The sequence below is a fragment of the Bactrocera tryoni genome, chromosome 1, assembly GCF_016617805.1.
Source record: "Bactrocera tryoni isolate S06 chromosome 1, CSIRO_BtryS06_freeze2, whole genome shotgun sequence".
NCBI classification, from domain to species: domain Eukaryota; kingdom Metazoa; phylum Arthropoda; class Insecta; order Diptera; family Tephritidae; genus Bactrocera; species Bactrocera tryoni.
Genome location: NC_052499.1, coordinates 73,990,709 through 74,015,421, shown reverse-complemented (window position 1 = coordinate 74,015,421; position 24,713 = coordinate 73,990,709). Strand labels below are relative to the sequence as shown.

Here is a 24,713-nt window from a genome sequence, read left to right as displayed (position 1 = left end):
TAAAGCCAAAACGCAATGAATACCATCAATAAACCACCTTATTCACTAGATTTGGCACCATGTTATTTTTTCTTGTTCCCCAAACTGAATTTGCCGCTCCGTGGAACCCGTTTTCAGTCGATCGAAGAGATAAAACAAAATTCGCTGAAAGAGCTGAAGGCCATCCCAAAAAGTGCTTTGTGGACTGAAAAAATCGCTGGCATAAGTGTACGAATAATTAAATATTTTGGGTTTTATTTACAATTTCCGTGTACTTTTTTATCGCAATGTATTAATAATGACCAAAACGCCACATAGGGATCATATCATCACTATTGGAAAACCCTGTAGATTCCCGTAATTTATCCAATTCTTATTAAACGGCTTAAGCGTGATGGATCTGCTTTTAATCGTTTACTGTTATTGCAGCAGTGTAAATTATTACTGTTGACTTGTAAGTCACTGGCCGTATATAAGTTCAGGTTCATTCCGACTACGTTGCTTCAAAGCTTGAGATGATCACAAGCGCATATACTTTCTATGGATTTGCTATGGTTATAACGAGTTGGATGCGCCAAGCCACTCGCATTTTGAATGCATGTGCACTTTTAAAGTTTACGTGATAAGCGTTGTACAAGGTTTGACATGCTGATCATGTGTTCCACTAATGTAAGATTTGTAAGTTTTTCCTATTGATTGCGGAATTGAATAAATTTATATTTTCATTTTTCTATCACTTTTTATTCAATTAAATGCTATTTAAAAAAATACGTATGGTCAGTGTATATTTTTGTTTATATGTATGTATGGCTAGCGTATAACAATAGCATTATTTATATTTAAAAACGTTTACACACATGCATAAATTTATGGCTTTCAGCTCGATTGCACCACTGACAAATGCGATTTGCTGCATCTTGAATACATAATGCGTTTGTAGGCAAGTACAGGCGCACATAATTCATTCCTTATGTGCATATGTATGTGCATATTTAGACGCAAACGTCTCGTTAGTTTAACATTTTTTATTTTTGCCGATTAAAAACCTAACTAATTAACAACACACTCATGTAAAGTTTAAATTTTAAACTAATGCACGCAAAAGCACATGTGCCATGCGGTGATAATCAACTACAGTAAGTACTCGATATGCGTCACTTTAATTAATTATAATGAAATAAGACCTCAGTTTATGCGCAATCGCAATATTAATTATTATGGAAAATTTTAGGATCTTAAGCAGTTGGAAATATTTCAAGATGTCCGTAATACCTATTATAAAGGAACCACAGAAATCGGTATAAGTATCACAAAAAAGATTTTCAAGTAATATACATATGTACATATATCATTTTTTCATTGCTTTGCAAATAATAAAATTTTACATAAAATTTACAAATTTTACATAAAATTTTATATAAACCTCGGTTGCGATGGCTTTTAGTGTCTTCACCAAATTTTGTTTTTTTTTCAGTTTCGCTCATTTTTAGTGCGACATTCGCTAGATGGTTTCAGCGTCGTTTTTGCAAAAGATTCAATTGTTTTGTTACGAATCCAGTATTGACACGCTTCATACGTAAAACAATAACCAAAACGTGTTAGGTGGATTCTTAAAAGATGTTAAGATTCCCTGCTAACCCTCTGATGCCATTACGACGATTTTCAAACAGTGTTGTTTAAACCTTTTCAATGTTATCGTCATTAACAGAGATAGATGGACGACACGCACTGACATATAGAGATCAAGCTTCACACAAATGTCAAAAAGGTTGTGCCAATCTGAGAAAAATTTTCGACTCAGTTTCCCGGTGCAGTTTAAATGGACCAGTCCAAGCTAAATTATACCAGATGGTCAGTTATGATGCTCTTTGTTTACGTTTTAGCTATCTATTGTAAAACCTAATCACCTGAAAGGATTCAAAATGCATGATTGGGAACCATTGTAGCAAATTTACAAGCCATACATACATACTATACATATATCCAATAAGCATCACGAGAACCTTAAATTTTTCTTAGCCGTCAAGCAGGCTGTGAGACATACTAATTCATCTAAAATGGACGTTACCTCGCCGAAAATCTCATTTGGGCTGATTCACATGCTGTTTTAATACTCTGAAGCTTTTCAATAGAGCTTAAGTGGCGAAGCACTGCTAATCGCTTGCAAAGTGAAGTGTCCGATGCTTCGTCATTTATTAGTGCAACAACTTATTAAAGTCTACACCTTAGTTTTGTTGAGTAATAATTAGCGTGTACGCACTGTAGATGCCCCATATATAGATGTTAAGTATACCCCACAGGTATTTGTATTAGAAATGAAACTTTATCTGCATATAGCAGCTTTTGGAAATCTGGTTTTCTCTGCAGGGTTTGCGCAATTTATTATTTACACACAGATAAAATACATATGTACATACAAAAGTTTTGTTTACCAAGTGCGGGGTATGCGTTGAAAAATTATGAAATTTGTTTGATTCAACGAAATTGATTAAGAAGTTTGCGGCCAAAATAAACAGCGATAGATTTTGGTTTTCTTTTGCCACCTGCCATATTTGTTCAACCCCAAGTCGGCAGCGGGCTTTCACTTTCGTTTTCATCGGATTTCATTGGCTTCATCGATGAGGTGCGTGCTCAACGTTTGACGTTAAATTATGTATGTATGTATATGTTGGTATGTTCACATGTAAACACTAAAGTGGGTCGGAAAGTGTTTAATATTCAAATGAAAACATGAAGTAAAATGAACATGAACGTGTATGGCTCAGATGTAATATAAAAATGTGATCAATCACTTAAAAGCGAATAGTATTAAGAAATCCATGTAATGCAATAAAATAAAAAATAAGTTTCTTATAGTTTTGTTGCTAACTGTCTGATCGAAAATCGCTTTCGATAAATATATTGTTGATTAAAAGAACTTGTAATAGTCTAATTATGATTCTATGAGACAATCCGCAATAATTGTGGCATTTTATATTTGTTGAATCGGTAACTACAACGATCAGCCAAAGGAGTGACGCGGAAGGATTAAGGAAAGCAAACCATATATTATTTAGTACCACAGATTCTTTCAACTGAATATAATGTACAAAGTCCTGCTTACTAACGAAACAGTGATTATATATTTTTCAATAAGAGCGCTACAGAATTTTTTTACATAAAACAAAAACGGTTTGGGTTATCAACGAAATTTTTTATTCCTGCGAAATGGCATTATGTATGGAACTCCATTTCTTTTGCATTGGCACCACGGGCACTCTTGCAAAAATCCAGACTCTGAGCTCAATTTTCAACGATTTTCAAGCATAAATCGGCCGATACTCCTGCAATTTCACGTTCGATATTCGTCCGAAGTTCATCAATCGTCGGCTTGTTGGCATAGACCACAGACTTGACGTGACCCCACAGGAAATAGTGTAACGGCTCAAATCTCACAACCGATGCGGCCAATTGACTGGGCCATTTCGTGATATAACACGTTCGCCAAACTTGGTTTTCAATAAATCGATTGTGACAATCGCTGTGTAGCTTGTAGCGCCGTCCTGTTGGAACCACATATTGTCCAAGTCCATAACATCCAATTCGGGCCAAAAATATTCGGTTATTATTGTGCGGTAGCGATTCTCATTCACATTAACGTGCGGGTCTTGATCATCACGGAGGAAGTACGGCCCATAAACTGCACAAAACCGTAGTTTTTTCGAGATGCAATGGTGACACATGGAGTATGTGTGGCTTGCCGTCTGACCAATAACGCATATTTTGCTTATTGACGAAGCAATTCAGCCTGAAATGAACCTCAACGCTGAAGATGATTATTCGAGGAAAACCGGCTAATTTTCAAGTTGTTGCTAAGCTCAACTCACGAACATACGATGATTCTGGTGGTCAAGGGGCTTCAGTTCGTGCGTCACAGAGATGCTCAAAGCTTGAGAAGGACGTGCGAGAGACTGATTTGGGTCTTCCTCAATTGATGCGCTAGCGGCAGCAATATTCTCGACTCTATGCGCACTTATCACTGGCACGGGAAAATTTTATACTGTTCCTATGGATTCAAATTTTTCTACTAGACGCTCAATTGTTGATCTGACAGGACGATTATGGCGATCGTAAATTGGACGTAGCGCTCTTAAAGTTGAGTCCACTGACTACGATTTTAATAATTTGTTGTTGGATCGTAAATCTTTCCATGATGAAATCGGAAACCTTTCTGAAGAGAAATGTCAAAAGAGATGTAGATTCCAAAAGAGCGGGAAAAAATACGCCGTCGTTTGCTGTCCTTATCGGTCAACGTTTGTAGCGTCCCTATTGAAAAAACCCGTTCTAAATAAAAATCTTAGCCAAAATGGTGAACATGCTCCAGCTGATAGAACGTGCCAAAAGTGGTTTGGACAATTTAAAAGTGGTGATTTTGGCTAGGAAGACGAAGGAAGTGCAAAAACTTTGAAGATGAGGAACTTTAAGATAACTCCATAAATAGTCTTGTCAAATACAAGTAGAGCTCCCAGAATCTTAAGGAAACAATCAAGCAGCTATTTCAAAACGTTTATAAGAAGTTAACTGCATTTAAAAGCAAGTAAATTGGGTATCATTTAAATTCAAAGCAAGAGACGTAGCAAGGCGATTTTGCATGTCAGAAATGCTGTTTGGAAGCTATAAAAATAGGTCATTTTTGCATTGAATTAAGACTGTTAATGAAAGATGGATTCATTACGACAACTCTAAATGCAAAAAATTAGTAGTGAACCAGGCCGACCCACCAAATCAACGTCAAAGCCGATTACCTTGACGTCATGATCATTGGGTTCAAAAGGGAGTGCTGCATTATGAGCTTCTAAAACCATATGAAACCAATAATGAGGAAAACTATCGACAACAACTCAGCAAATTGAAGCGAGCGGTTGTCGAAAAACGCAAAGACGTGGCAATAATATTCCATCATGACAACACTCGGCTTCACGTTACCAAACCGTTTAGAATTCATTTGAAAACAGAAACAGCGACTGGAAGTTTTGCCTCACCGGCGTTATAGCCCAGACCTTCTGACTACCATTTGTTCTAGTCGATGCAGAACACACTCAATGGAGTACGGTTCACATCAGAACAGGGTTTGGTACATTCTTCGCAGCCAAGGCGGCGAAACTCTTTTGAGATGGAATTCACAAATTTTTATAGTTATTTACATAATGCTTTAGTGAACCCTATTTAAAATCAAAATTAAAACTTGAGTATTATTGAAAATATAACTTTATATGGGCTTAAGCTTCAAATTGTATATTTATCTGAAACACACACGATTTTTCGAAGCGATCCATCCTAATATGGTCTACGACAGATTTGTAGTAATTAGTTCAAACGCGGTCAATTTACTTTTTTGCATACAAATTTTGATTTTGAAAACCTTAAGGCCTTGTTATTACTGTTAATGCGTTGTTTTCGTTATCAGGTTAATTATTTACAAAAAATGGATTATGTTTGCCTGTATGTATGTAGATTCCAAATTTCATATTACGGAAATGAGTAAGCATGCACAACGTGAAATGCTCATACAATCGTAAATCCATAGGTATGTACTTCGAGTAATGGTTAAATATACATAAAATTGTATAACCATAAACAAATCTGAGGCAGACACTGTGAAAAAATGTAAACGCATGCACATACATACATATATCATTATTAACTTGATCAAATATTTGCATGTCCAAGCTTTAAAAATTATGTTTAATATTTGCAAATTTGTTGGACTGGAAGCCATAAAGACAACAATGTTTTTAGTGTATTTTTAATACTTATGTAAATGCAATTATAACAATTAAAATTTAAAAAATGTGGTTGTGTAACCAAAGATCATAATTATCTTCTGCGTTACGATCAAATATTAAAAAAATAATTAAATGAAGAATACCAATAATACGACGCATAAACTGACGATTTTCTTAAAATCAAGGTTAAACACACACATATATGTATGTACAAACATATATTATCCATAAAAAATTCTTATTTTTTAACAGCACTACACATTGCGAACTTTTCCTATAGAAGTAAGTCACTTTAAGCTAATTAATTACTGGTAACCCTCGTAATTTCTGTTGCAATAATAAATAACAAATAAATGAAACCAGAAACTCTGAACTTGGAATATCCGGCTTCGTTACGATTTTATTCTTTGTTCTTCGTTGAATGCGCATAAATTATAGAAAATTGTACAACTTATCTGTACCTAAATAGAAATAGTCTCACATACATTTAATTAGGGCATAACAAACACCTAACAGTATCTTTGAATGCTAATTTCCGCTGCGATTCTTCAGCTAAAATGTAAAAAATCGAATGTATGTACATCTTTAAAATACACAAACTGAGCCAAATTCTACTATTTACCAACAAATGCAAACACATTTTACTGTTTCAGCAAACCGGCTACATTGATTTGCATGAATTTTATTTAAGTGTTTGACTTCACCTTTTAATTCACTTACTTATGTGTACACATATCAAGCATTCAAATGCTTTGTAACTATTTTTTCTCTGTCTGTGAAACAGGCAATTACAAGAACTTTCACACTTCATTGGATTCGTCATTCACTTTGGACAACTTAATTGTTCAATTAAATTAGTCACGGCTAATTTATACGATTGTTATTCCACAACTAAAAAATTCAAATTGAACAAAGAAACAATTTATAAGTTAAATTATATCAACACAAGTTTTATTGGAATTGCAGGTGTATTTGCTATTGTAACTGGCATAAAATTATTTTTATACCCGGAATAGGGTATGTTAACTATGCAAAGCACTGAAGGAAGCGGTGGAGATCCTATAAATGTATATGTAAATTAAAAGCGCGACGAGATGAGCCAATTTCACCTAGTCCGTATGTTTTATGTATCGATATTCACACACAAGAAAAGCATACAGCTGTTATACCAATTGAATGAACAAAATCTAGTCCTTGTATGGAAATCTTTTTTCTTTGACAAAAATATCTTCACGAAATTAGGCATAGATTTAAGGCAACGCTACTCTTTCATTAAAATCGAGATAAAAATATTTATATGTCCTTTTATGCTTAAGGAAATTTACCCGTGAAGATTTTTATAACTTCGGTGCAGCCGTTTGCCTTGTTCATTTCTAAGAAAGAAAATATACATTTGAGTGTTTGATTAATGTTCAATCGAAAACTATTTTTTTTCTATAAATATATTTACTTGCTACCAGTTGAGGAAGAAAATACTAATAAAAAGTTATATTAGCACAATTCAGTAAAAATTTAATCCTCTAACCTCTGTATTTTATTATTAATTTTTTTATTATATATTTATTTTGGTTATCTGCATATAAAAATGTAAATATGTACCAGTTTGATACTAGTTTTATACTATTTTGCATAGATTTTATAGATAGGTTAAAGATTTCCTTCGAAATAAATTTTCAATTATCAAGTTAAATAGGTAGGTATGTGTCTATGTCATCATTATTAAAATTGTGCAACAGCGAAATGTTAATGGCCATTTAAAAAATTGGGTATAGGGAAAATAGTATTTTATTAATATTCATATTATTCATGACAAAATTTGGGATATTGTATTAGATTTGTCTTTGTTTTTTGGTAAGGCGTTAAATTACAGTCATAAATATTTATGAATTACCAAATCACTATTGACCTTCAAAAAACTGCATTAGTAATGTTGAAAAGAAAATGAGAAGACATTTTAAAGATATAATTAACGCCACACTATTTGGGAATTTTACAAATGAATATATACCTGTATATTGTGTAGGTCATATGGCGACAATACTAATGCGTTACTATTGTTTTCAAATTTAATCAAATTAACACACACACAATTTTGATTTTGATTTGATTTGAGACGAGATTTTACTAAATAAATTATTACAAAACGCTTAAAACTCCTATAATAAAATTTTGATATTCTCGTCTGTTAATGTATTTATGGTACATATATGTACATTTGTATACACATAATTCAATATAATGTCATTCATTAAATAAAAATGATTTTAAAAATGTTGCGATGCAATTGTATTGTTAAAATTTGATATTTACCTCGTCTGCTTTAGGATGAAAATGCTGACAGTTATGACCAGATGTTATCATCGGCAATAATAGTAAACCAATAATATAGTGTAATTTATAATAAACCGTTGGAACCATTGAAAAATAATTTTTCTTTGGTATAATCACATATTTGTAGCACCTTCCCTGATTAAATTTGTGCCACATTTCTTACAAATTTTATTTCGTATATTTTTCACAAAAGATTCATTTGCTAGATGCAGGAGTAGTGTAAGTAAGGTTGTATTCAATTTTTTTCTTAACAGAACAAGAAGAATGGTGGTGATATTTTGGCAATCACTTTTTGGGCAGGAATTACAAATCGATTTTTTACCTTCACTTCGAAGCACAGCCAAACTAACAATTTCACACCAAAAACACCGTAATTTCGTAATTTGCGTGACACTTAAAATACAAAATTAAAACAAAACCAATTTAATACTAAAATGGGTGCGACCCAAACAATGGTAACTGCTTAAGACATCAATATACATATTTCCAATTCACTGTCGCTGAACAAATAATTGTTAGCTTATTGGTTGTGTTGAAGTTCTTTCCGCAAAGGGAATTCCAATTCACTTTATTTAGTTTACTTAGAAGTAGTATGCTACAAGCGCTATCAAACACTGCACTTTACAATAACTTTTAACTTTATTTGTATACTTTGTCGCTTTGAAATCGTTTATTTAATTTAATAAACTACTTTTAATTAATTTTTTTTTTCAGACCGCACATCCAATATTTTTACAAGTCAAATAAATCGTTCAAACACGAAATAATATATAAACTAAATTAATAAATAGCATTACAACGTTAGACACAAATATGTAAACTAAACAACATTTTAACTTGAACCATAGAAAACGAATGAATGGCCAAGATAAAAAACTGCAAACGCAGCTGCGCTAATTTGACATACTTAAATAACTGAGTTGCCAAGTCAAGCACAAGCTAAAATATGTAAATTACCTGTTTACCGCTTTTAAAAACTGAAATTTTTTTAGAAAATCATGACTTAACTCCAATATACATATATACCTATATTGAAATATGTATTTAGGTATATTCAGACAACATTAAGTGCCGGTTCAAAAAATTATCTAAATTATTCATCGATTTTAGGAAATTTTAATTGAAAACATTTATTAAAAGAATGCATACTCATATTAACAAAAATAACTGAAAATAAAATAACATTTATTTTTCTATTTTTTGTTATTTATTTGTGTTAGAGTACAAACTAATATATCCAATGGTGCATTTTTAAAAATATATATGTATTTTCTAAAACAGCTTCACTGTGGCTCAAATGTCAAGTGCAATAAATGTCAACACAGCAAAATGTAGAAAAATGTGAAAATGCTTGAGGGTAACTGTGAAAATTGTGCTGGTTAAATTGTTAATACAAAATAAATATAAACAATACAATATCAAAATGCACTTCTAAATCAAAGTTGACCAGTTTTTATCGTTTATTTTGAAAGTAAGTAAAAATTACTTATGATTTTAATAGCGATTACCTAGAGCGTTCGATATCAAAACAGAATTATATTAGAAAACAAAATAATTCATTTTTTTGTATAGTTGTGAAAACGCATTCATTTGTACGCTGCGCTGTATTGGCGATGGTATTTTAATCCACCAGTATGGCCTGTTTGTTGATTTCTGGCAAATAAGTTAGCATAAATTGTTGAACCCGATCGCTGACCAAACTCTGAAAATAAAAACAAAAAACATCATTGCGCATAATGGAACAAGAAATTGGAACATGGGACTCAGTTCTTCTTGAAAATCTTTCTGAAGATAGCTTTATTAACAATATCCACCTTCGCTACAAACGTGACCACATATACGTAAGTATACCGTGTAACATTTCTTAAGGTTAAGATAATGTATCTACATATGTATGTTTTATTATTATTAGACATACATTGGAACATCTGTTGTCGCTGTGAATCCATATCATCACATATCAGAACGAACGTCAGACACCATACGAAACTATGGCAGCAAAGGAATATTTCAATTGCCTCCGCATATGTAAGACTACAAATTTCTTATTGATAATTTCTTAATAAGCGTTCTCTATTTAGTTACGGTTTGACGAATTTAGCATTTCAATCGCTGAAAGATCAGGGAGAAGATCAGTGTATTGTACTCACAGGTTGGTTTTTGTTTTCAATACGGCAATATTTTAAGTAAACTTTTTATTTTTTAGGCGAAAGTGGCGCAGGGAAGACGGAATCCTTCAAAATGATCGTTAATTTTCTCACGCATATTCAAGATAAAATCACGACGTCGCAACTATTTAAAAAAGAATTATCCAATAGTAGTACTGGCAGTGGTTATGTTCAAATGCATCGACGTACATCTAGCAATTGTTCGGTTCCAAATGTTGCTTTATATAAAAAATCTGATAGTGCCATGACAATAACAAATACAGCCCGTCGTCAGTCGCTTTCGCCTGGTCCAGGACCACGGCGTTATAGCACTGCAAATGCCTCCGCACAACGCATTCGCGCTGAAAGTTCAGATCGCAGTCAATGTCGGCGTAATATGCGAGAGAAAATTGTTGATTTCGATTTCTCTCATCACAAAAGTACTGAAAATATTTCATATATCGATGGAAAGGTTACATCACGTACTATTGAAAAACATCCGTCAAAGTCTTGCTTTAAGCACCAGCCAACACAAACAACCCCTATTAACACTGCCAATTTAATGAATTCAAGCTTTGCCACATCGTCAAAATACCTGCATAGTGCCCACCACTCTGGAAATGTGTCTAGCGGAGGTTGTCGCCAGTGTGGCCACAGTAAATGTACACGCGCTTTAGCTCTTGAAATGGATTCTCGCAATATGCCATTCAAAACGACCACTACACATAGCTTTTTAGCTGGTCCTTCTAGAGCCATGCATCGCGGTAGCTTCTGTAATTTATTACGACAACATTCCACAGAAAGCCAAACCGACCGTTCATCACTGATTGGTTCAACACAACGTATTTCTCTTTACGAAGCACACAAACAGAATCAGATGGCCGGCGTCACTTGTACGGCCATACCAAGTAGTGTTGCAACTGGTGCACAAACTTCTTCATCACTATCACTCTCAGGGACAATGAATGTGCCAAACACAAAATCGCGTCGAAAGTCGCCTAGTCAAAGATTACGAGAATGTGTCACTTGTGCCGATGTTTTTCTCGAAGCCATGGGGAACGCGGTTACCTTAAAGAACAGCAATTCCAGTCGTTATGTAGGTTGCATACAAATAAATTTACATATAATTTTATTATCTATTGCTTATGTACAACTAAATTTCCCTTAGGGCAAGCTGTTCGACATTGAAATCGACTTTAAGGGTGATCCGATGGGCGTGCACATAACTCATTGTAAGTAAAAAAAATAAAAATGTTTCTAGACTGTAGACTAAAAACAAAGCTGAATATTATTATCATCTACATATATTTACAACATAATCTAAAAATTTAATCTTAATATTTGATAAAAATATTTAAATTAATATAATTCGTTTCATGTCTGTCAATTTTTTTATAAGTCATGTTGGAAAAGGTAATCACTATTTACCTATTTACTTAAATTTGACTAAAAATAAAATTATTTCAGACCCGCATTACCAATCCCGGTATTGGGGAACGAAATTTTCACATCTTCTACCAGTTGCTGTTGGGAGCTGATCTGCCATTGTTAAGTGAGTTTGTATTCAAAAGAAAGTAAAAATAGGGTTATAAGTTTTATCGAAGCTCTTTACTTAACAAAAAAGTTAAAAGATATTCTTGAAGTTTAAAGATTTCCTAGGATTTTTTTTCCAACAAAATCTGCTTTAATAATTTGGTTTATCGCGTTAGTTATGTCCATTAAGGTATCTTCACAAACAAGCTTAACTCTAATTCTTTTCTATAGAATCCCTAAAACTGTATAGGAATGTGGAAAAATACGATATCTTAAGGAATACAACTGCCATTGAAGAAGATCGCGATAATTTTCACTACACCAAAGTATGTGTAAATACAAATATTTTAACTTTTACTACAATTTTGTAAAATACTAAATTTTTTTTTCTTTAGAAATCTCTTGAAATTCTTGGCTTATCGTGTGATGAGGTTACCGCTATACTTCGTGTCATTGCAATCGTTTTAAAGTTAGGAAACTTCATTTTTGTGCCCATAACAAATATCGACGGAACTGAAGGCTGTCAAATATCAAATGTTTACGGTATTTATTCATAATTTTATATAGTTAAACAGCGCTGTTATATACATTTAATAATAAATTGCTTTTTTTCTGTAGAAGTGCAAGAGACAGCACACTTACTAAGTTTAGAAGCTCAAATCTTAATAAATTGCCTTACTCGAGCCAATTGCTCAAATAGCACTATGGAAGATGTCGGTAAGTATCCTTTAAAAAAACGGCTTACACTAAGTAACATAACCTTTTTAAATGCAGTTTAACCTATAAATAATAAGTAATGAATTTGATGTGTTGCACGTTTTTAATATTTACTACAGGCTGCGAATTAGATGCTCGTCAAGCAGCCAACGCACGTAACACCCTTTGTCGCACACTTTATGGCCGGCTATTTACTTGGTTGGTGAATAAAATCAATGAAATACTAAAATCTACACAACGTGAAAAGAATTTAGCTTTACTCGATTTTTACGGTTTCGAGTTGCTTGAAATCAACTCCTTCGAGCAATTCGCAATAAATTACAGCGCTGAAAAGATACATCAGGTAAACATATACATACATATGTATATCCAAAAGCCTAAATTATTTATGATAGACATTTATAGCCCTGAACTGAGAGCCAAAAAGTAAAAATATAAATGATCAGCGTGTTAACAGTTTAAATTTTTAAATTATTACAGCCAAAATATGAACTTGAAAACTGATTTATTTCTGAATTTCAGAATTTTGTTCACAACGTATTAAGACTAGAACAGGAACTTTACATACGCGAAGGCCTTGAATGGGCACGCGTCGACTTTTTTGATAATGAGTCAATTTGTGAACTTATCGATAAGCCAAGTTATGGTATTTTAGCAATTATTAATGAGCCGCATCTTAACAGCAATGAATCACTTTTGCTACGCATTCAGCAGTGTTGTGCAGGGCACCCGAATTTTATAAGTGGCAGTCAGAATTCACTGTGCTTCAAGTGAGTTAAGCCTTAATTTATGCAAATAAAAAATATCTGTAACATGTTTTCATTTTAGAATACGCCACTTTGCCAATGTCGTTAGTTACTCGATACATCGTTTTTTAGAAAAGAATTCGGACGTTTTGCCAAAGTATGTTAGTGGGGCAATGCACCAAAGTAAACTTCCTTTAGTTCAGAGTCTCTTTCCAGAAGGTAAATAAAATAAATTAATTGTAAGAAAAATATTTATTTTGCTATTGTATGAGCAAATATTTGTTTTTATACCCTGAACAGGATACCTTATGAAATATATCTATAAAAAAATCAGTGTAACGAGCTGAGTAGAGAAAATATGTCTATGTTATTCCGTATTATTTCTCATTCATTACCATAAAATCTAGCAATTTATTTGTAACGCACTTTTTTTCAGGCAATCCTCGACGACAAGTGAACCGTAAGCCGATAACACTGAGTTCCAACGTTCGTACACAATTGCATACGTTATTAGCCATAATAAAGAATCGACGTTCCCATTATGTGTTCTGTATAAAACCGAATGAATGCAAGCAACCGCTTACCTTTGATTTGGCATTGGTGCAGCATCAGGTGCGTTATATGTCCCTAATGCCGTTGGTGCACCTCTGCCGCACGGGTCATTGCTTCCATTTGCCGCATGCAAAATTCTACAATCGCTACAAACTGCTGAATAGCTCAACTTGGCCGCATTATCGTGGCAATGTGAGTGCGGACAATGCTCCTGGTTGCAGTATTGTGGAAGGTGTTGCGCTTATCATACGCAACTTACCACTACCAGCGGCGGAATTTACAATCGGCACGAAAAACGTGTTTGTACGCAGTCCACGCACCGAATATGAATTGGAACAATTTCGCAGGGAGCGCATCAATGAATTAGCCATATTGATCCAGACAAAATTTCGTATGTATGTGGCACGAAAACATTTTATGCGCATGCGTCAAAGCCAGATTATAATCGCGAGCGCCTGGCGCACATGGCGGGTGAGTAAATTGAGTACTCTCATGTTAGTATAACTTTGCAGTAGTTTGTTGAGTGTGCGTATATTTGTAGCAAAAATTAAGAAAAAAGGAAATAAATAACTACCCTGTATTACTATATTATAAAATTACTAATAATTATTATTAGCTTTTAATATGGCTGTTTATAGTCACTTTTGTAATTATATAGAGGAGTTTCATATAACTGCACTTTTGTAATTATTTATATAGTCTCATAAAGTTATAAGTTAAAACGAACCAAAAACATAGCGTTGAGAATTGTAATTGCTTCAACTCATTTCTATTTGTAAATCCAACAACAAATTTTTAAAACTTGTAAAAATATATAAATTCATCATTTTACGATGCGTTATGAGAAGTTGTGAGTCCCTTGATAAACTATTTTGTTTTTAGCTTATGCGTTGTGGTTATATGGTAGTTGAAGTATTGCTTATTATCTACAGCATATTTGAATATATATATATATATATATATATATACAATATACATACATATGTATCTATGTACTACGTAGATACATGTGTAAATACTTGTAATCATACATACATACATATGTGTTAATAGTTCGTTGTTCGCTTTTGATTGTTTCTGATGCATGTGCTGTTTAATTATAAAGGAATGTCGCTTTAGCATTCCCTTTAAGGGCCGAAAACACCTGTGGAGCCTCTATCGAAGTGTAAGCATAACACCAGCAAAACTTGGTCTCAAATTAAAACAACATGCACTTTGCATCCCAACAGCATTTTGAACGATTTTCTTTAATTTCAGGCACGCAAAGAATATACGGTTATGAAGTATAAACGCCAAGTGCATTGGGCTGTCGATATTATATCCAGATATTACCGGCATTGGAAAATTAGGCATTTCCTGTTAACCATACCGATGCGTTTGCCACCAAACACGTTAAGTCCGCTCTCCACAGAGTGGCCAACAGCGCCTAAATTTCTTGCTGAAACGTCACGTCTACTTCGCGCCATATACCATCGGTGGAAATGCTATATTTATCGCAGCTCTTTCGATCAGACCTCACGCAACCGTATGCGCGAAAAAGTTACTGCCAGTATTATCTTTAAGGATCGCAAAGCATCATATTCGCGAAGGTGAGCAACAAATATATTTAGACCCTGGTAATATTTGCCACGAAGTTTGTAATACCAAGAAGAAAACGTTGGATACCCTATAAAATATAGCCATGTCCGTCTGTCTGTATATTCGCGATCTTGTCCTTCAGTTTTTGAGATTTTGTTCACGTCCTTTTCTCCCCAGCAGCTGCTCATTTGAGGGAACTGTAGGATATAACCATACAAACTGATCGATTAAAATCAAGTCATTGTATGGAAAACTTTCTTATTTGTTAAGACATCTGCACGAATTTTGACATGGATTATTGTAAAAGACAGTAACAGTATAGCATATAGCTGACATACAAACCGACAGATCGAAATCAAGTTATCGTATGAAAACTCTTAACAAAGTGTTATAGCTTCTTCAAACGAAGTTAACGATTTCTCTTGTTTTTATACGAACCTATATGTTAATTTCTTCATGCAGTGTGGGTCACCCATTTGTTGGTGATTATGTGAGGCTGCGGCATAACCAACAATGGAAAAAAATGTGTGTGGAAACAAATGATCAATATGTGGTATTCGCTGACATTATCAATAAAATAACGCGCTCCAGTGGGAAGGTAAAATCACGCGTATTTAAATAAATGCAACCAATCCAATATATTTTAATATCTCGTTAAAATCGTAGTTTGTGCCAATTTTATTAGTATTGTCAACGTCGTCATTACTCCTGCTTGACCAACGCACGTTACAAATCAAATATCGTGTGCCTGCATCGGAGATTTATCGCATGTCCTTGAGCCCGTATCTGGATGACATTGCAGTATTTCACGTCAAAGCGGTAGTTATTTATAAAATTTACAAATATCTAATTTCTAACCATCCCTCTGTATAGTCTGAATTTGGGCGAAAAAAGGGTGATTTTGTTTTTCAAACGGGGCATGTCATCGAGATTGTAACCAAAATGTTTCTTGTCATACAAAATGCCACAGGAAAACCACCAGAAATACACATTAGCACCGAGTAAGCTGTGATCTATGTAATGCTTTAGAGAAACAAGTTAAATAGCATATAATTTACATTACAGATTTGAAGCCAATTTCGGTCAACAAACAATTATATTCTCATTTAAATATGGTGGGATGTCCGATTTGGTGCAATCTCAACCGAAAGTTACACGCAAAGCGAATCGCATGGAGATTACTGTGTAATCATATAATGGATTAGCTTAGGTGAATGTTGTCAAAGTTTCATAATGTGATTTGAAACTGTGGTAGTATAGAAGACCGAAGTGTTTCAACCAGATGTTATAATATAGACTCCTCTTTGATCGCTGACAATCAGCTAAACTAAAAAACACAAAAATTATCTGTTATTAATGAAAGTAAACATTTTGGTTTGTGTGTTTTAAATGCCGGTTATTTATTTACTTCACATAGGTATTATTGAATGACAACAGATATACATTTTTCTTCTTAAATTTTTCATGTTTCTTGTCCTCTATGATTTTATTTTTTAATTTTTCTTTATTTACTCGCGCTAAATCGTTAGAAACTCGCTAAATCTTTTTATATGTAACACACGCATAAATTTAAGATTTTTTGGTACCCAAAAAAAGCCTTTGGCTCGTGCATATTCTATTTCAAAAAGTAGTTTTCAGTGCACCAGCAAGTATTTACGAGTATTTTAGTTTCAAGAAGTGTTTTGTACTTGCCTGAGGATAAACCGCTTTCTAAAAATATAGATCTTTCAATTTAAAGCCGAAATAATATAAATATTTCATAAAAAATATAAAAAAGTTATGAAAAAATACTCACAAATGTTGAAATGTATGATTTTAAATTTATTGAATTCACATCAATAGAATTCTAAATCAGTAATTTTTAATTGGAAACGCATTTATTACAAAAACAGATGTCCTTGTATACGAATTGAGAACATTATATTGAAATATTCGAAGCATCAGGTAATATAAATGCTATTTTTCTCTCGCTTTTTTCTGTTATTTCATGCAAGTTGGTTCGGACTGCTTTTTATATATACATATGTTTGTATGTATGTATATATGTATCATCGTAGCTGTTATGCTTGTAGTTCGAATGAAGAACTTAAAATGTTAAGCTTTGTAATTGTTATGAGAATAAGAATTTTAAAGCATGTAATGTCGTAAAATTCGGATGAAATTGTTAAAAAACGAATAAATAAATTACACACATACCTTCATATATACAAAATTACATATTACATATATATAAAGTAAATTTTCTGAATATGCCTGTGTGGATTCAAATTAATTTTAAGCAAATTAACGTAGAAAACCTGTCTACCTGTGTCTTAATAAACTAACACCTTGGGCAACATGCAATCAGTGTTCTTCCAAACTGTCTTAAGTATTATTTAAAACCTCAGAAGGAAGAAAAGAAAAAACAATCCATCATTTGCAGAAGTGTTTAAGATTCAATAAAAGTTTACAGTGTTATATTCATATTGTAACTGCATATATTCTTTTTCATGTGTAAACTCAATTTTAGGAATGTCGAAATAAAGTAGTTATAACAAATTGTGCTCATTCATACATTTTTTAATTATTATCTTAATTTAATCTCTTGTAAATATTTCGAACTTTCAAAATAACTTACCTGTTTATTCTAAAGAGTTCAATTCTACTGGGAATATCTGATTTCTGGCAGCTAAAAAACTAAAATACAAATTAAAACTTAGTTGCCAAATTTAATAATAATGTCTAGCAAGTGGCTATAATGCTATATTTCCTTATAATTTACAGTATTAATGAACCTATTCGCGTAAATTTTCTTGGGTCCAATTGATTTCATTAGAATTACGTATAGCTCTGATCAAATAAAGAAGTGAAACTGTCTTCAAACACGTCTTATACATATATATAAATATATACACTTTGCTTTGCCATAGTTGCCAGTAAATAAACATTTGTAGTATTCCTTTTTCGTCCTGTTATATTTTTAATCAATATTAAAATATTCACATAATTATTCGTTTTTAGTACAGAATTTTACAATTCAACTTCACCCCATAACCAATAAACGAATTTACCATATGTATAATTGAAAACATTTGTTTCCTTTTCTCGCCCTTGCAAAAGGGCTTCTCCCTATACCTTAAATCTTATAAATTAATTAAATGCAAGTGGTTGTATTTCTGCGTACATATATCTATAAACAAAGCAGAATATTTATAATTTTGATCGACGATTTTTCAGTATTTCTCTTAACTCGCGACGTAAAATTTTACCACTCGGGTTTTTTGGAATATCGTCGACGAAAATTACACCACCACGCAAGCGTTTCGCTGGCGAAGCGTGCTCAGCTACAAATTTAATAACTTCATCTTCGCTTAGGTCAGCATTCGGTTGTTTAACAACAAATGCCAACGGTAATTCTCCAGACTCTTCGTCCGGCTTTCCAATGACTGCCGCATCTTTAATTTTTTTATTTGTCAACAATAGAGCTTCAATTTCTGCTGGAGGCACTTGGAAACCTTTATATTTAATGAGTTCCTTAATTCGATCCACTATGAAAAATTCGAAATCGTCATCAAAATAACCAATATCACCGGTATGCAGCCATCCGTCAACTATCATAGATTGCGTAGATTTGGTATCCCCTATGTAACCTTTCATAATACAATCGCCTTTGAAGCACAATTCGCCTCGTTGATTAGGACCAAGAGCTCTACCAGTTTCCGTGTCAATAACTTTACCGTAAATACCCAATTTAATGCTGCCGACACTTCCCGGCTTGCACGCCCCATCATTTTGTACCAACAGACTAAGCGTCGACTCACTTAAACCATAACCTTGACGAATGATGGGCACGCCAATCCTAAAGTGCATACAAAAATATGAAGTTTTTTTTTAATGCAAATTTCTTATTTGACACATACCTCTCTGTAATCAAATCCTGAGTCTCCTTGCTTAGTGGTGCTGCACCGCAGAGCAAAACCATCAGTGATGACAAATCATATTTATCCACAAGTGGGTGTTTAGCCAAGAACACCATTAATGGCGGCACCATAAATGCCATTAAAACGCGATATTTCTAGAATATAAATACACAAAAATTGTGAGTTAATATAAGGTAAGGGAAAAATAAAATAGCTTAAGGAAAATCAATTTTTCAAATCATATAATTTTCTATTGAAATTACTATATCATACACTAACTAAAATTCAGCTAGTCGTTATTCACCTGAATGGCTCCCAAGAAAAGATGTTCCTCAAATTTCGGTAAATACACTAAGGTGGTTCCTAAAACTGTTGTTGTAATTAATGTTAAGCAGCCAAATGCGTGAAACCAAGGTATAACGGTGAGTAATGTAACCTCGCCCATTGGAATTGATGTTGGTTCACTATTAAAATATACAAAAATGATATCTAGGTCACAAAGAGTCTTTTATGAGAAAAAAATAAAATTTCTTTTAACTAACAGTTGCGAATCCAGCGTAGTAAGAACGTTGTATTGTGTTAGTTGCACGCCTTTCGGCAAGCCGGTGGTACCAGAGGAGCAAACTATCAGTGCGACATCATCTTTTTTATTCGCTGGAGCCGTATCAAAGTAGTCTTTTGATGTAATTTTTGTACTCTTCATAAGCTCGTCAAAATTCAAAATTTTGTCATTTGAACTACTAGGTTCAAATACAACAATTGATTTCACGAAACTATTATTTTTTGCCACTTTTTCAATAACATTTACTGTCAGCTTGGAAGCGAATATCACTTTCGGCTTAGACAAGTTAATTGCGTGATGAACTTCGCCTGCACCAAAGATTTGGTATATTTTGATATAAATAAATATAAAAGTTTTTTAAATAATTTTAAAAATAAGATTTACTTACGTTCAGAATAAGTTATGTTTAGGGGAGCCACCGTAGCGTTGATGGCAAATGAAGCGTACAAGGTAATAGCGAAACGTACATTATTTTCGCTGGACAATCCTACAACATCTCCTGCTTTGATACCTAAATGCTGTAATACATGAGCCATGCGCACAACGGAATCATACATATATTTAGCAGTATACTCTTGTCCGGTTACTGCGTCAATCATTACTGTTTGGGTACCATAACTCTTGTATTTTTCCAGAATATAATGTCCTAGAGAATTGTATGCATGAGTTTCAGTGCAAGTAATTGGTCCGGCATAGACGATATTTCCAGGAAGCAAGGTAGTCATGATGGTATACTACAAAATTGACATAAATAAACATTATAGCCGTTATTTAAACACATACCCAGATATGTACTATACATACATACATATGTATGTATAACGAATAATAGAATCATTCCAAAATTTTTGTATATGCACATGAATGGGTTCATAGTTTCAGAAAAAAATTAAAATAAAAACACTGACGCACTTTGGACCAAATCGAACTTAGGCTGTAGATTGTTAATAAACAGATTTTGTGATAGTAACTATCTTATCTCGATTAAAAAATAAATAATTTAATTATATATTGACAATATTCAATTAACCTTTAGGTTTTGTAATTTTTTTTCTATTAAATAAATATATATAAGTATATAGTATACATGTATAATTAATACAAAATTTCCACTCAACGCATCAAAGGTCGGCTTATTTCGCAGGTGAATATAAATGTAAGTAGGTTAAAAGTATGTATATGTACTCACTCTTGTTTTTTAAAGTGTGCTAAATCAAATATTTTTCTTATCAGACAGGTACTATATTGTCGAACCGGCCAGATGTATATGTATACCCAAAATACGTATATTATTGGATCATCCGTTTGTTAATTACTACTAAAATAAATTTCAACTGACGCGACCACTACCTTTGCTTCAACTGATTAAAAAGTTTCAATTCCCCTTTATTTACTTTTACGCTAGTCATCTACAATGCTAAATATTGTACAAGTAAGCAGACACACGAAGTGTTTATTACTTAAAAGTTTTCTTCTGAAGTTTGATAAGAAGAGCCAATAACGATGAGCCCATGGTTGCATTTATAGTCGATACTTTTAATCATCGGGCACCGGGCTGGTGCATTGGCTATTGACTACCAACCGATAAATCTCGTTAGTTCAAATGCCGACAATGTGAATGGGCTATAAGCTATTTCTGCTATTAAAAGCTTATAATGCTCGGTGTATTGTGGGAACCTGTGGGGTACATATGGAAACATTTAGTCATGCCAATTTAACTAAGTTTATTTCTTCCTCATTAATAACCATTCACAGGACAGTAAACTGTGCTAGAGTTTTTAATATCTCATTTAATTCTTATTGGAATTTCTCTCAATTTATGATCACAAACAAACAGAAAAGAGTAACTTTAAATCTCATTAAACAGGTGATAGCTGTACTATTTTTTATTGTTTTTGCCATTCATTAACATCTTTAGAACAAAACAAAATAAAACTAATAAGACCGACGCATATTGTTGTTGTAGGTTTCTGTCATTGCTAATAAGTTGTTTACCTCAAATCTGTGCTTATTATTCTACAATACCAGACTTATGTATGTACATATCGTATATGCATACCAGAGAACGTTTATCATATTTATAATGATGATAAACGTTCTCTGTGCATACATTTGTATCTATTTTTTTGGGCAATATATATTTATTTTAATAAGTTTGCGCTAAATGCTATTTCTATGTAAACAAATTGGCATCTATTTCGCACTTATTTTATTCTTAGTATTCTTATAAAGGAATATTTTTGTATAAAAGCCATGAGCAGCAAATTAGTTCATGTTAAACTATTAACATAAATTTTTTTATTGGTTAAGTTAATGAATGACAAAGCACGGACAAATATAAATGAAGTTTGATCAGTCCTAAAAGTAAATTATTTGGCATTCAGATAAATGTGTGGTTATATGATACCAACTCGCTTAGAATGTACAAAATTTCAGTAACTTATTCAAACCAAAAATTAAAGTCTATTCTTATTTGAAAGCAAAGCAATGCTATTTATTTCATAATAAAAATGTGCATAATTTATAATAGTTTTAAAACTTTCTTAGAGGTAAATGCAAAGATTGTTCATTTAAATGCAAAATTCTTATATATACCAGTTTCATAAGCTTGCACTTCATTTGTTACACAAACTGTGTTCAGCACTTAAGGAGTCTTTATCTAAATCCATAGTCAAGCTTTTCATACGTTATGTAACGAAAGAGAGCCGTTAGTAAATATACATAAGTACATTATTTTGTTGAAATATTTAACAGATAATATCGTATAATTTAGGCAAAAATTTGTATTAAACAAAAGTAGACTATTGTAATTTTTACAGCATAGCAACGGAAGCGACAGACCCAGACCGGTTCATTCTGGCTATGCAGAAAAGAACATTTTTGGTCAATTAGAAGCGCCAAGCAATTCATTAAAACAATCTTGTAATTCTAATTTTTTTGTTCATTTTTGACCCAATCCTCCCATGATCCTTCATAAAACTTTACATTTTTAAATCCCATGGCATTTGCAATTTCTGCAGCTTTTAAGGCACGTCTTCCAAGCCTACATGTAAAAATTATTTCATCATCAAAAGTTGGCTTTCGACGACCATATTTGGACAGGAACATTTGAGGTCTAACGTCTTCTGCCAACACCTGCACCACGGAGTCTAACGGAATATTTATACTTGTTGGAATTTTTCCTGTTTCTTCAAGTTCTTGTAACTCTCGTACGTCAATTAATAATTTTTCAGGATGATTCGGTAACTCCTTAATATCATTATACTGTACAGATGGTATTGGTTTTCGGTGTGAGTTTTCCGTGCTAAACTTTACGATGTGAAAATTTTTGGATACCGGGTATGTTTTGATAGAAGATTGAAGAACTTCTCGCTGCGTTATATTAAGGTGGTATAAGTTACTAGATATCCTTGCCAAATTACGTATAGCCAAATCTGTAATATAAAATGTTTATGCACATATTTAAGCAACAGCTCAGAAAACGCAAAACAATTTTTGTTACTTCGCATTCCCAAAGTAGTAGAGATTCCTATAACTTTAGTTATCATTTTCCTTATATAGGTCTAATGGACAAAAATAACAAATTATATAAATAAAACGACTAAATGTTGCAGCTGGTAATATACTATTGAAATGACGTTAGTTACTTGCGCCAAATGGTTCTGTAGTTTATTTACGCCACTATAAAAACAGAGACGTTATATAAAGTATAAAAAAATAAATATCAAAATTTATCGAAATCGAAGGAGTGGCATCAGGCATCGATTTTTCGTTCAAATGTAATCATGTTTAAAAATCTTCATCGTTATCAGTTGATAACCATTTTAAATATATTTTATATTAAAAAGTGATTTTAATATTTTTCATATTCATGCATCGCCCAGAAGATATCTTTTTTCAAATGGAAGTGTTTAATTTAATTACAATAATAATAATGTTGGTGATTCGGAGGAAGAAATTTTCTTACTAGTTATTCCGGACGTATTGAATTTATTAAGATCATCGAGATTAAGAAAGATGATATGGTAAGACCACTTTAGGAGCTATTTTGAGAAACATATTCCTAAGATGGGGTAATGTTGCAACGAGCTAAGAAAGCAACGTGGAAAAAGTCACAAATCAGTAGTGAATCAAATATAAAAATGTAATTTCATATGTATGTACATAAGTATGTACATCAAATTTTATAGAAAAATATTAACGGCATCAAAAAAAAACTGACATACTTTGAGCTACACATTTAAATAAAAAACTTATTCGCACACACTACTGAGACAAATAAGATCTTCAAATCAGGATGCTTAACAAACATTTTATAAATCATCCAATTTGAAAGCTTCTGGGGCACTGAAAATCCGCGTGTAACCCACGAAGAGCCATTACACCCGCTCAAAGTATGGTGTGCTGTTTTCGCTGGAGGAGTCATCGGACATTTTTTGTTCGAAGACGTCGCGGGCCAAACGGTTACTGTAAGTGGTGAGCGCTACAGAGCAATGATCAACGAGTTCTTTTTGCCGTAACTTGATGAATTGGGATTGGAAAACATTTGGTTCCAACAGGACGGTGCAACGGCACACACTGCACGTGCCACAACCGATATGCTGAAGGATGGATTTCCCGGGTGCCTAATCCCCGATTTGCTCTGGCCAGCAACATCGCCTGATTCGACCGCTCCAGACTTCTTTATGAAGCCGCGGGTTTATGTCAACAAGCCTGAGACCTATCGGAAGTTGAAAACAGGGCTCAAATGACAATCAACTGTGGCGGCTGAGATTTACATGATATCATATTCTCGACTTGATGTAAAAAAATTTAAAAGACCAAATAAAAATAATCCACAAGCAGAATCAAAGTTTTTCATTTTTTTTTAAATTACAGCCAAAAACATCGGAAGGTTATTTTTG

At 33.1% G+C, this 24,713-nt stretch overlaps 4 protein-coding genes across 8 annotated transcripts in view; 1 reads left to right on the top strand and 3 right to left on the bottom strand.

The window, feature by feature from the left end:
- Nucleotides 1-8,885, bottom strand: part of LOC120770030 (leishmanolysin-like peptidase) — a 28,664-nt gene extending 19,779 nt beyond the window's left edge. Inside the window, exons 1-2 of one of the 3 annotated variants that reach the window (XM_040097153.1) lie at nt 8,398-8,885; nt 8,055-8,277 (exon numbers count right to left, since the gene is read on the bottom strand). In XM_040097153.1, the coding sequence (XP_039953087.1) occupies nt 8,055-8,231 (177 nt within the window). In that variant the 5' untranslated portion in view covers nt 8,232-8,277; nt 8,398-8,885. Of the gene's footprint in view, nt 1-8,054 lie in introns of all 3 variants that reach the window. The other 2 variants (XM_040097145.1, XM_040097162.1) reach the window with 2 other exon arrangements.
- A 537-nt stretch (nt 8,886-9,422) lies between these two features.
- LOC120766307 (unconventional myosin-Ia) lies at nt 9,423-17,895 on the top strand. Of its 3 annotated transcripts, XM_040091728.1 has the most exons (21): nt 9,423-9,546; nt 9,648-9,916; nt 9,988-10,103; nt 10,157-10,227; nt 10,282-11,318; nt 11,391-11,454; nt 11,622-11,635; nt 11,690-11,774; nt 11,987-12,081; nt 12,151-12,298; nt 12,374-12,472; nt 12,592-12,815; nt 12,995-13,242; nt 13,301-13,437; nt 13,655-14,241; nt 14,876-14,935; nt 15,028-15,359; nt 15,811-15,946; nt 16,015-16,167; nt 16,222-16,349; nt 16,414-17,895. In XM_040091728.1, exons 2-21 carry the CDS (start codon nt 9,812-9,814, stop codon nt 16,535-16,537), a joined length of 3,963 nt encoding a protein of 1,320 aa, XP_039947662.1. In that variant the 5' UTR covers nt 9,423-9,546; nt 9,648-9,811; the 3' UTR covers nt 16,538-17,895. The 3 variants fall into 3 exon arrangements, with proteins under 3 accessions (XP_039947662.1, XP_039947670.1, XP_039947679.1); XM_040091736.1 differs by lacking the exon at nt 14,876-14,935; XM_040091745.1 differs by lacking the exons at nt 11,622-11,635; nt 12,151-12,298; nt 12,374-12,472; ... (8 more) ...; nt 16,222-16,349; nt 16,414-17,895 and having other exon boundaries at nt 11,987-12,031.
- A 160-nt stretch (nt 17,896-18,055) lies between these two features.
- LOC120766329 (4-coumarate--CoA ligase 1) lies at nt 18,056-21,289 on the bottom strand. Its single transcript, XM_040091757.1, has 6 exons — nt 20,999-21,289; nt 20,198-20,543; nt 19,790-20,117; nt 19,552-19,711; nt 19,248-19,402; nt 18,056-19,186 (listed from the first exon to the last, which is right to left on the bottom strand). Exons 2-6 carry the CDS (start codon nt 20,532-20,534, stop codon nt 18,538-18,540), a joined length of 1,629 nt encoding a protein of 542 aa, XP_039947691.1. The 5' UTR covers nt 20,535-20,543; nt 20,999-21,289; the 3' UTR covers nt 18,056-18,537.
- Nucleotides 21,290-22,278: 989 nt separating this feature from the next.
- On the bottom strand, nt 22,279-23,460 carry LOC120766587 (rhodanese domain-containing protein CG4456). The gene is made up of 2 exons (XM_040092191.1): nt 23,312-23,460; nt 22,279-23,243 (listed from the first exon to the last, which is right to left on the bottom strand). The coding sequence occupies exons 1-2, from the start codon at nt 23,355-23,357 to the stop codon at nt 22,738-22,740; spliced, it is 552 nt and encodes a 183-aa protein (XP_039948125.1). The 5' UTR covers nt 23,358-23,460; the 3' UTR covers nt 22,279-22,737.
- Between the last annotated feature and the right edge of the window lie 1,253 nt (nt 23,461-24,713).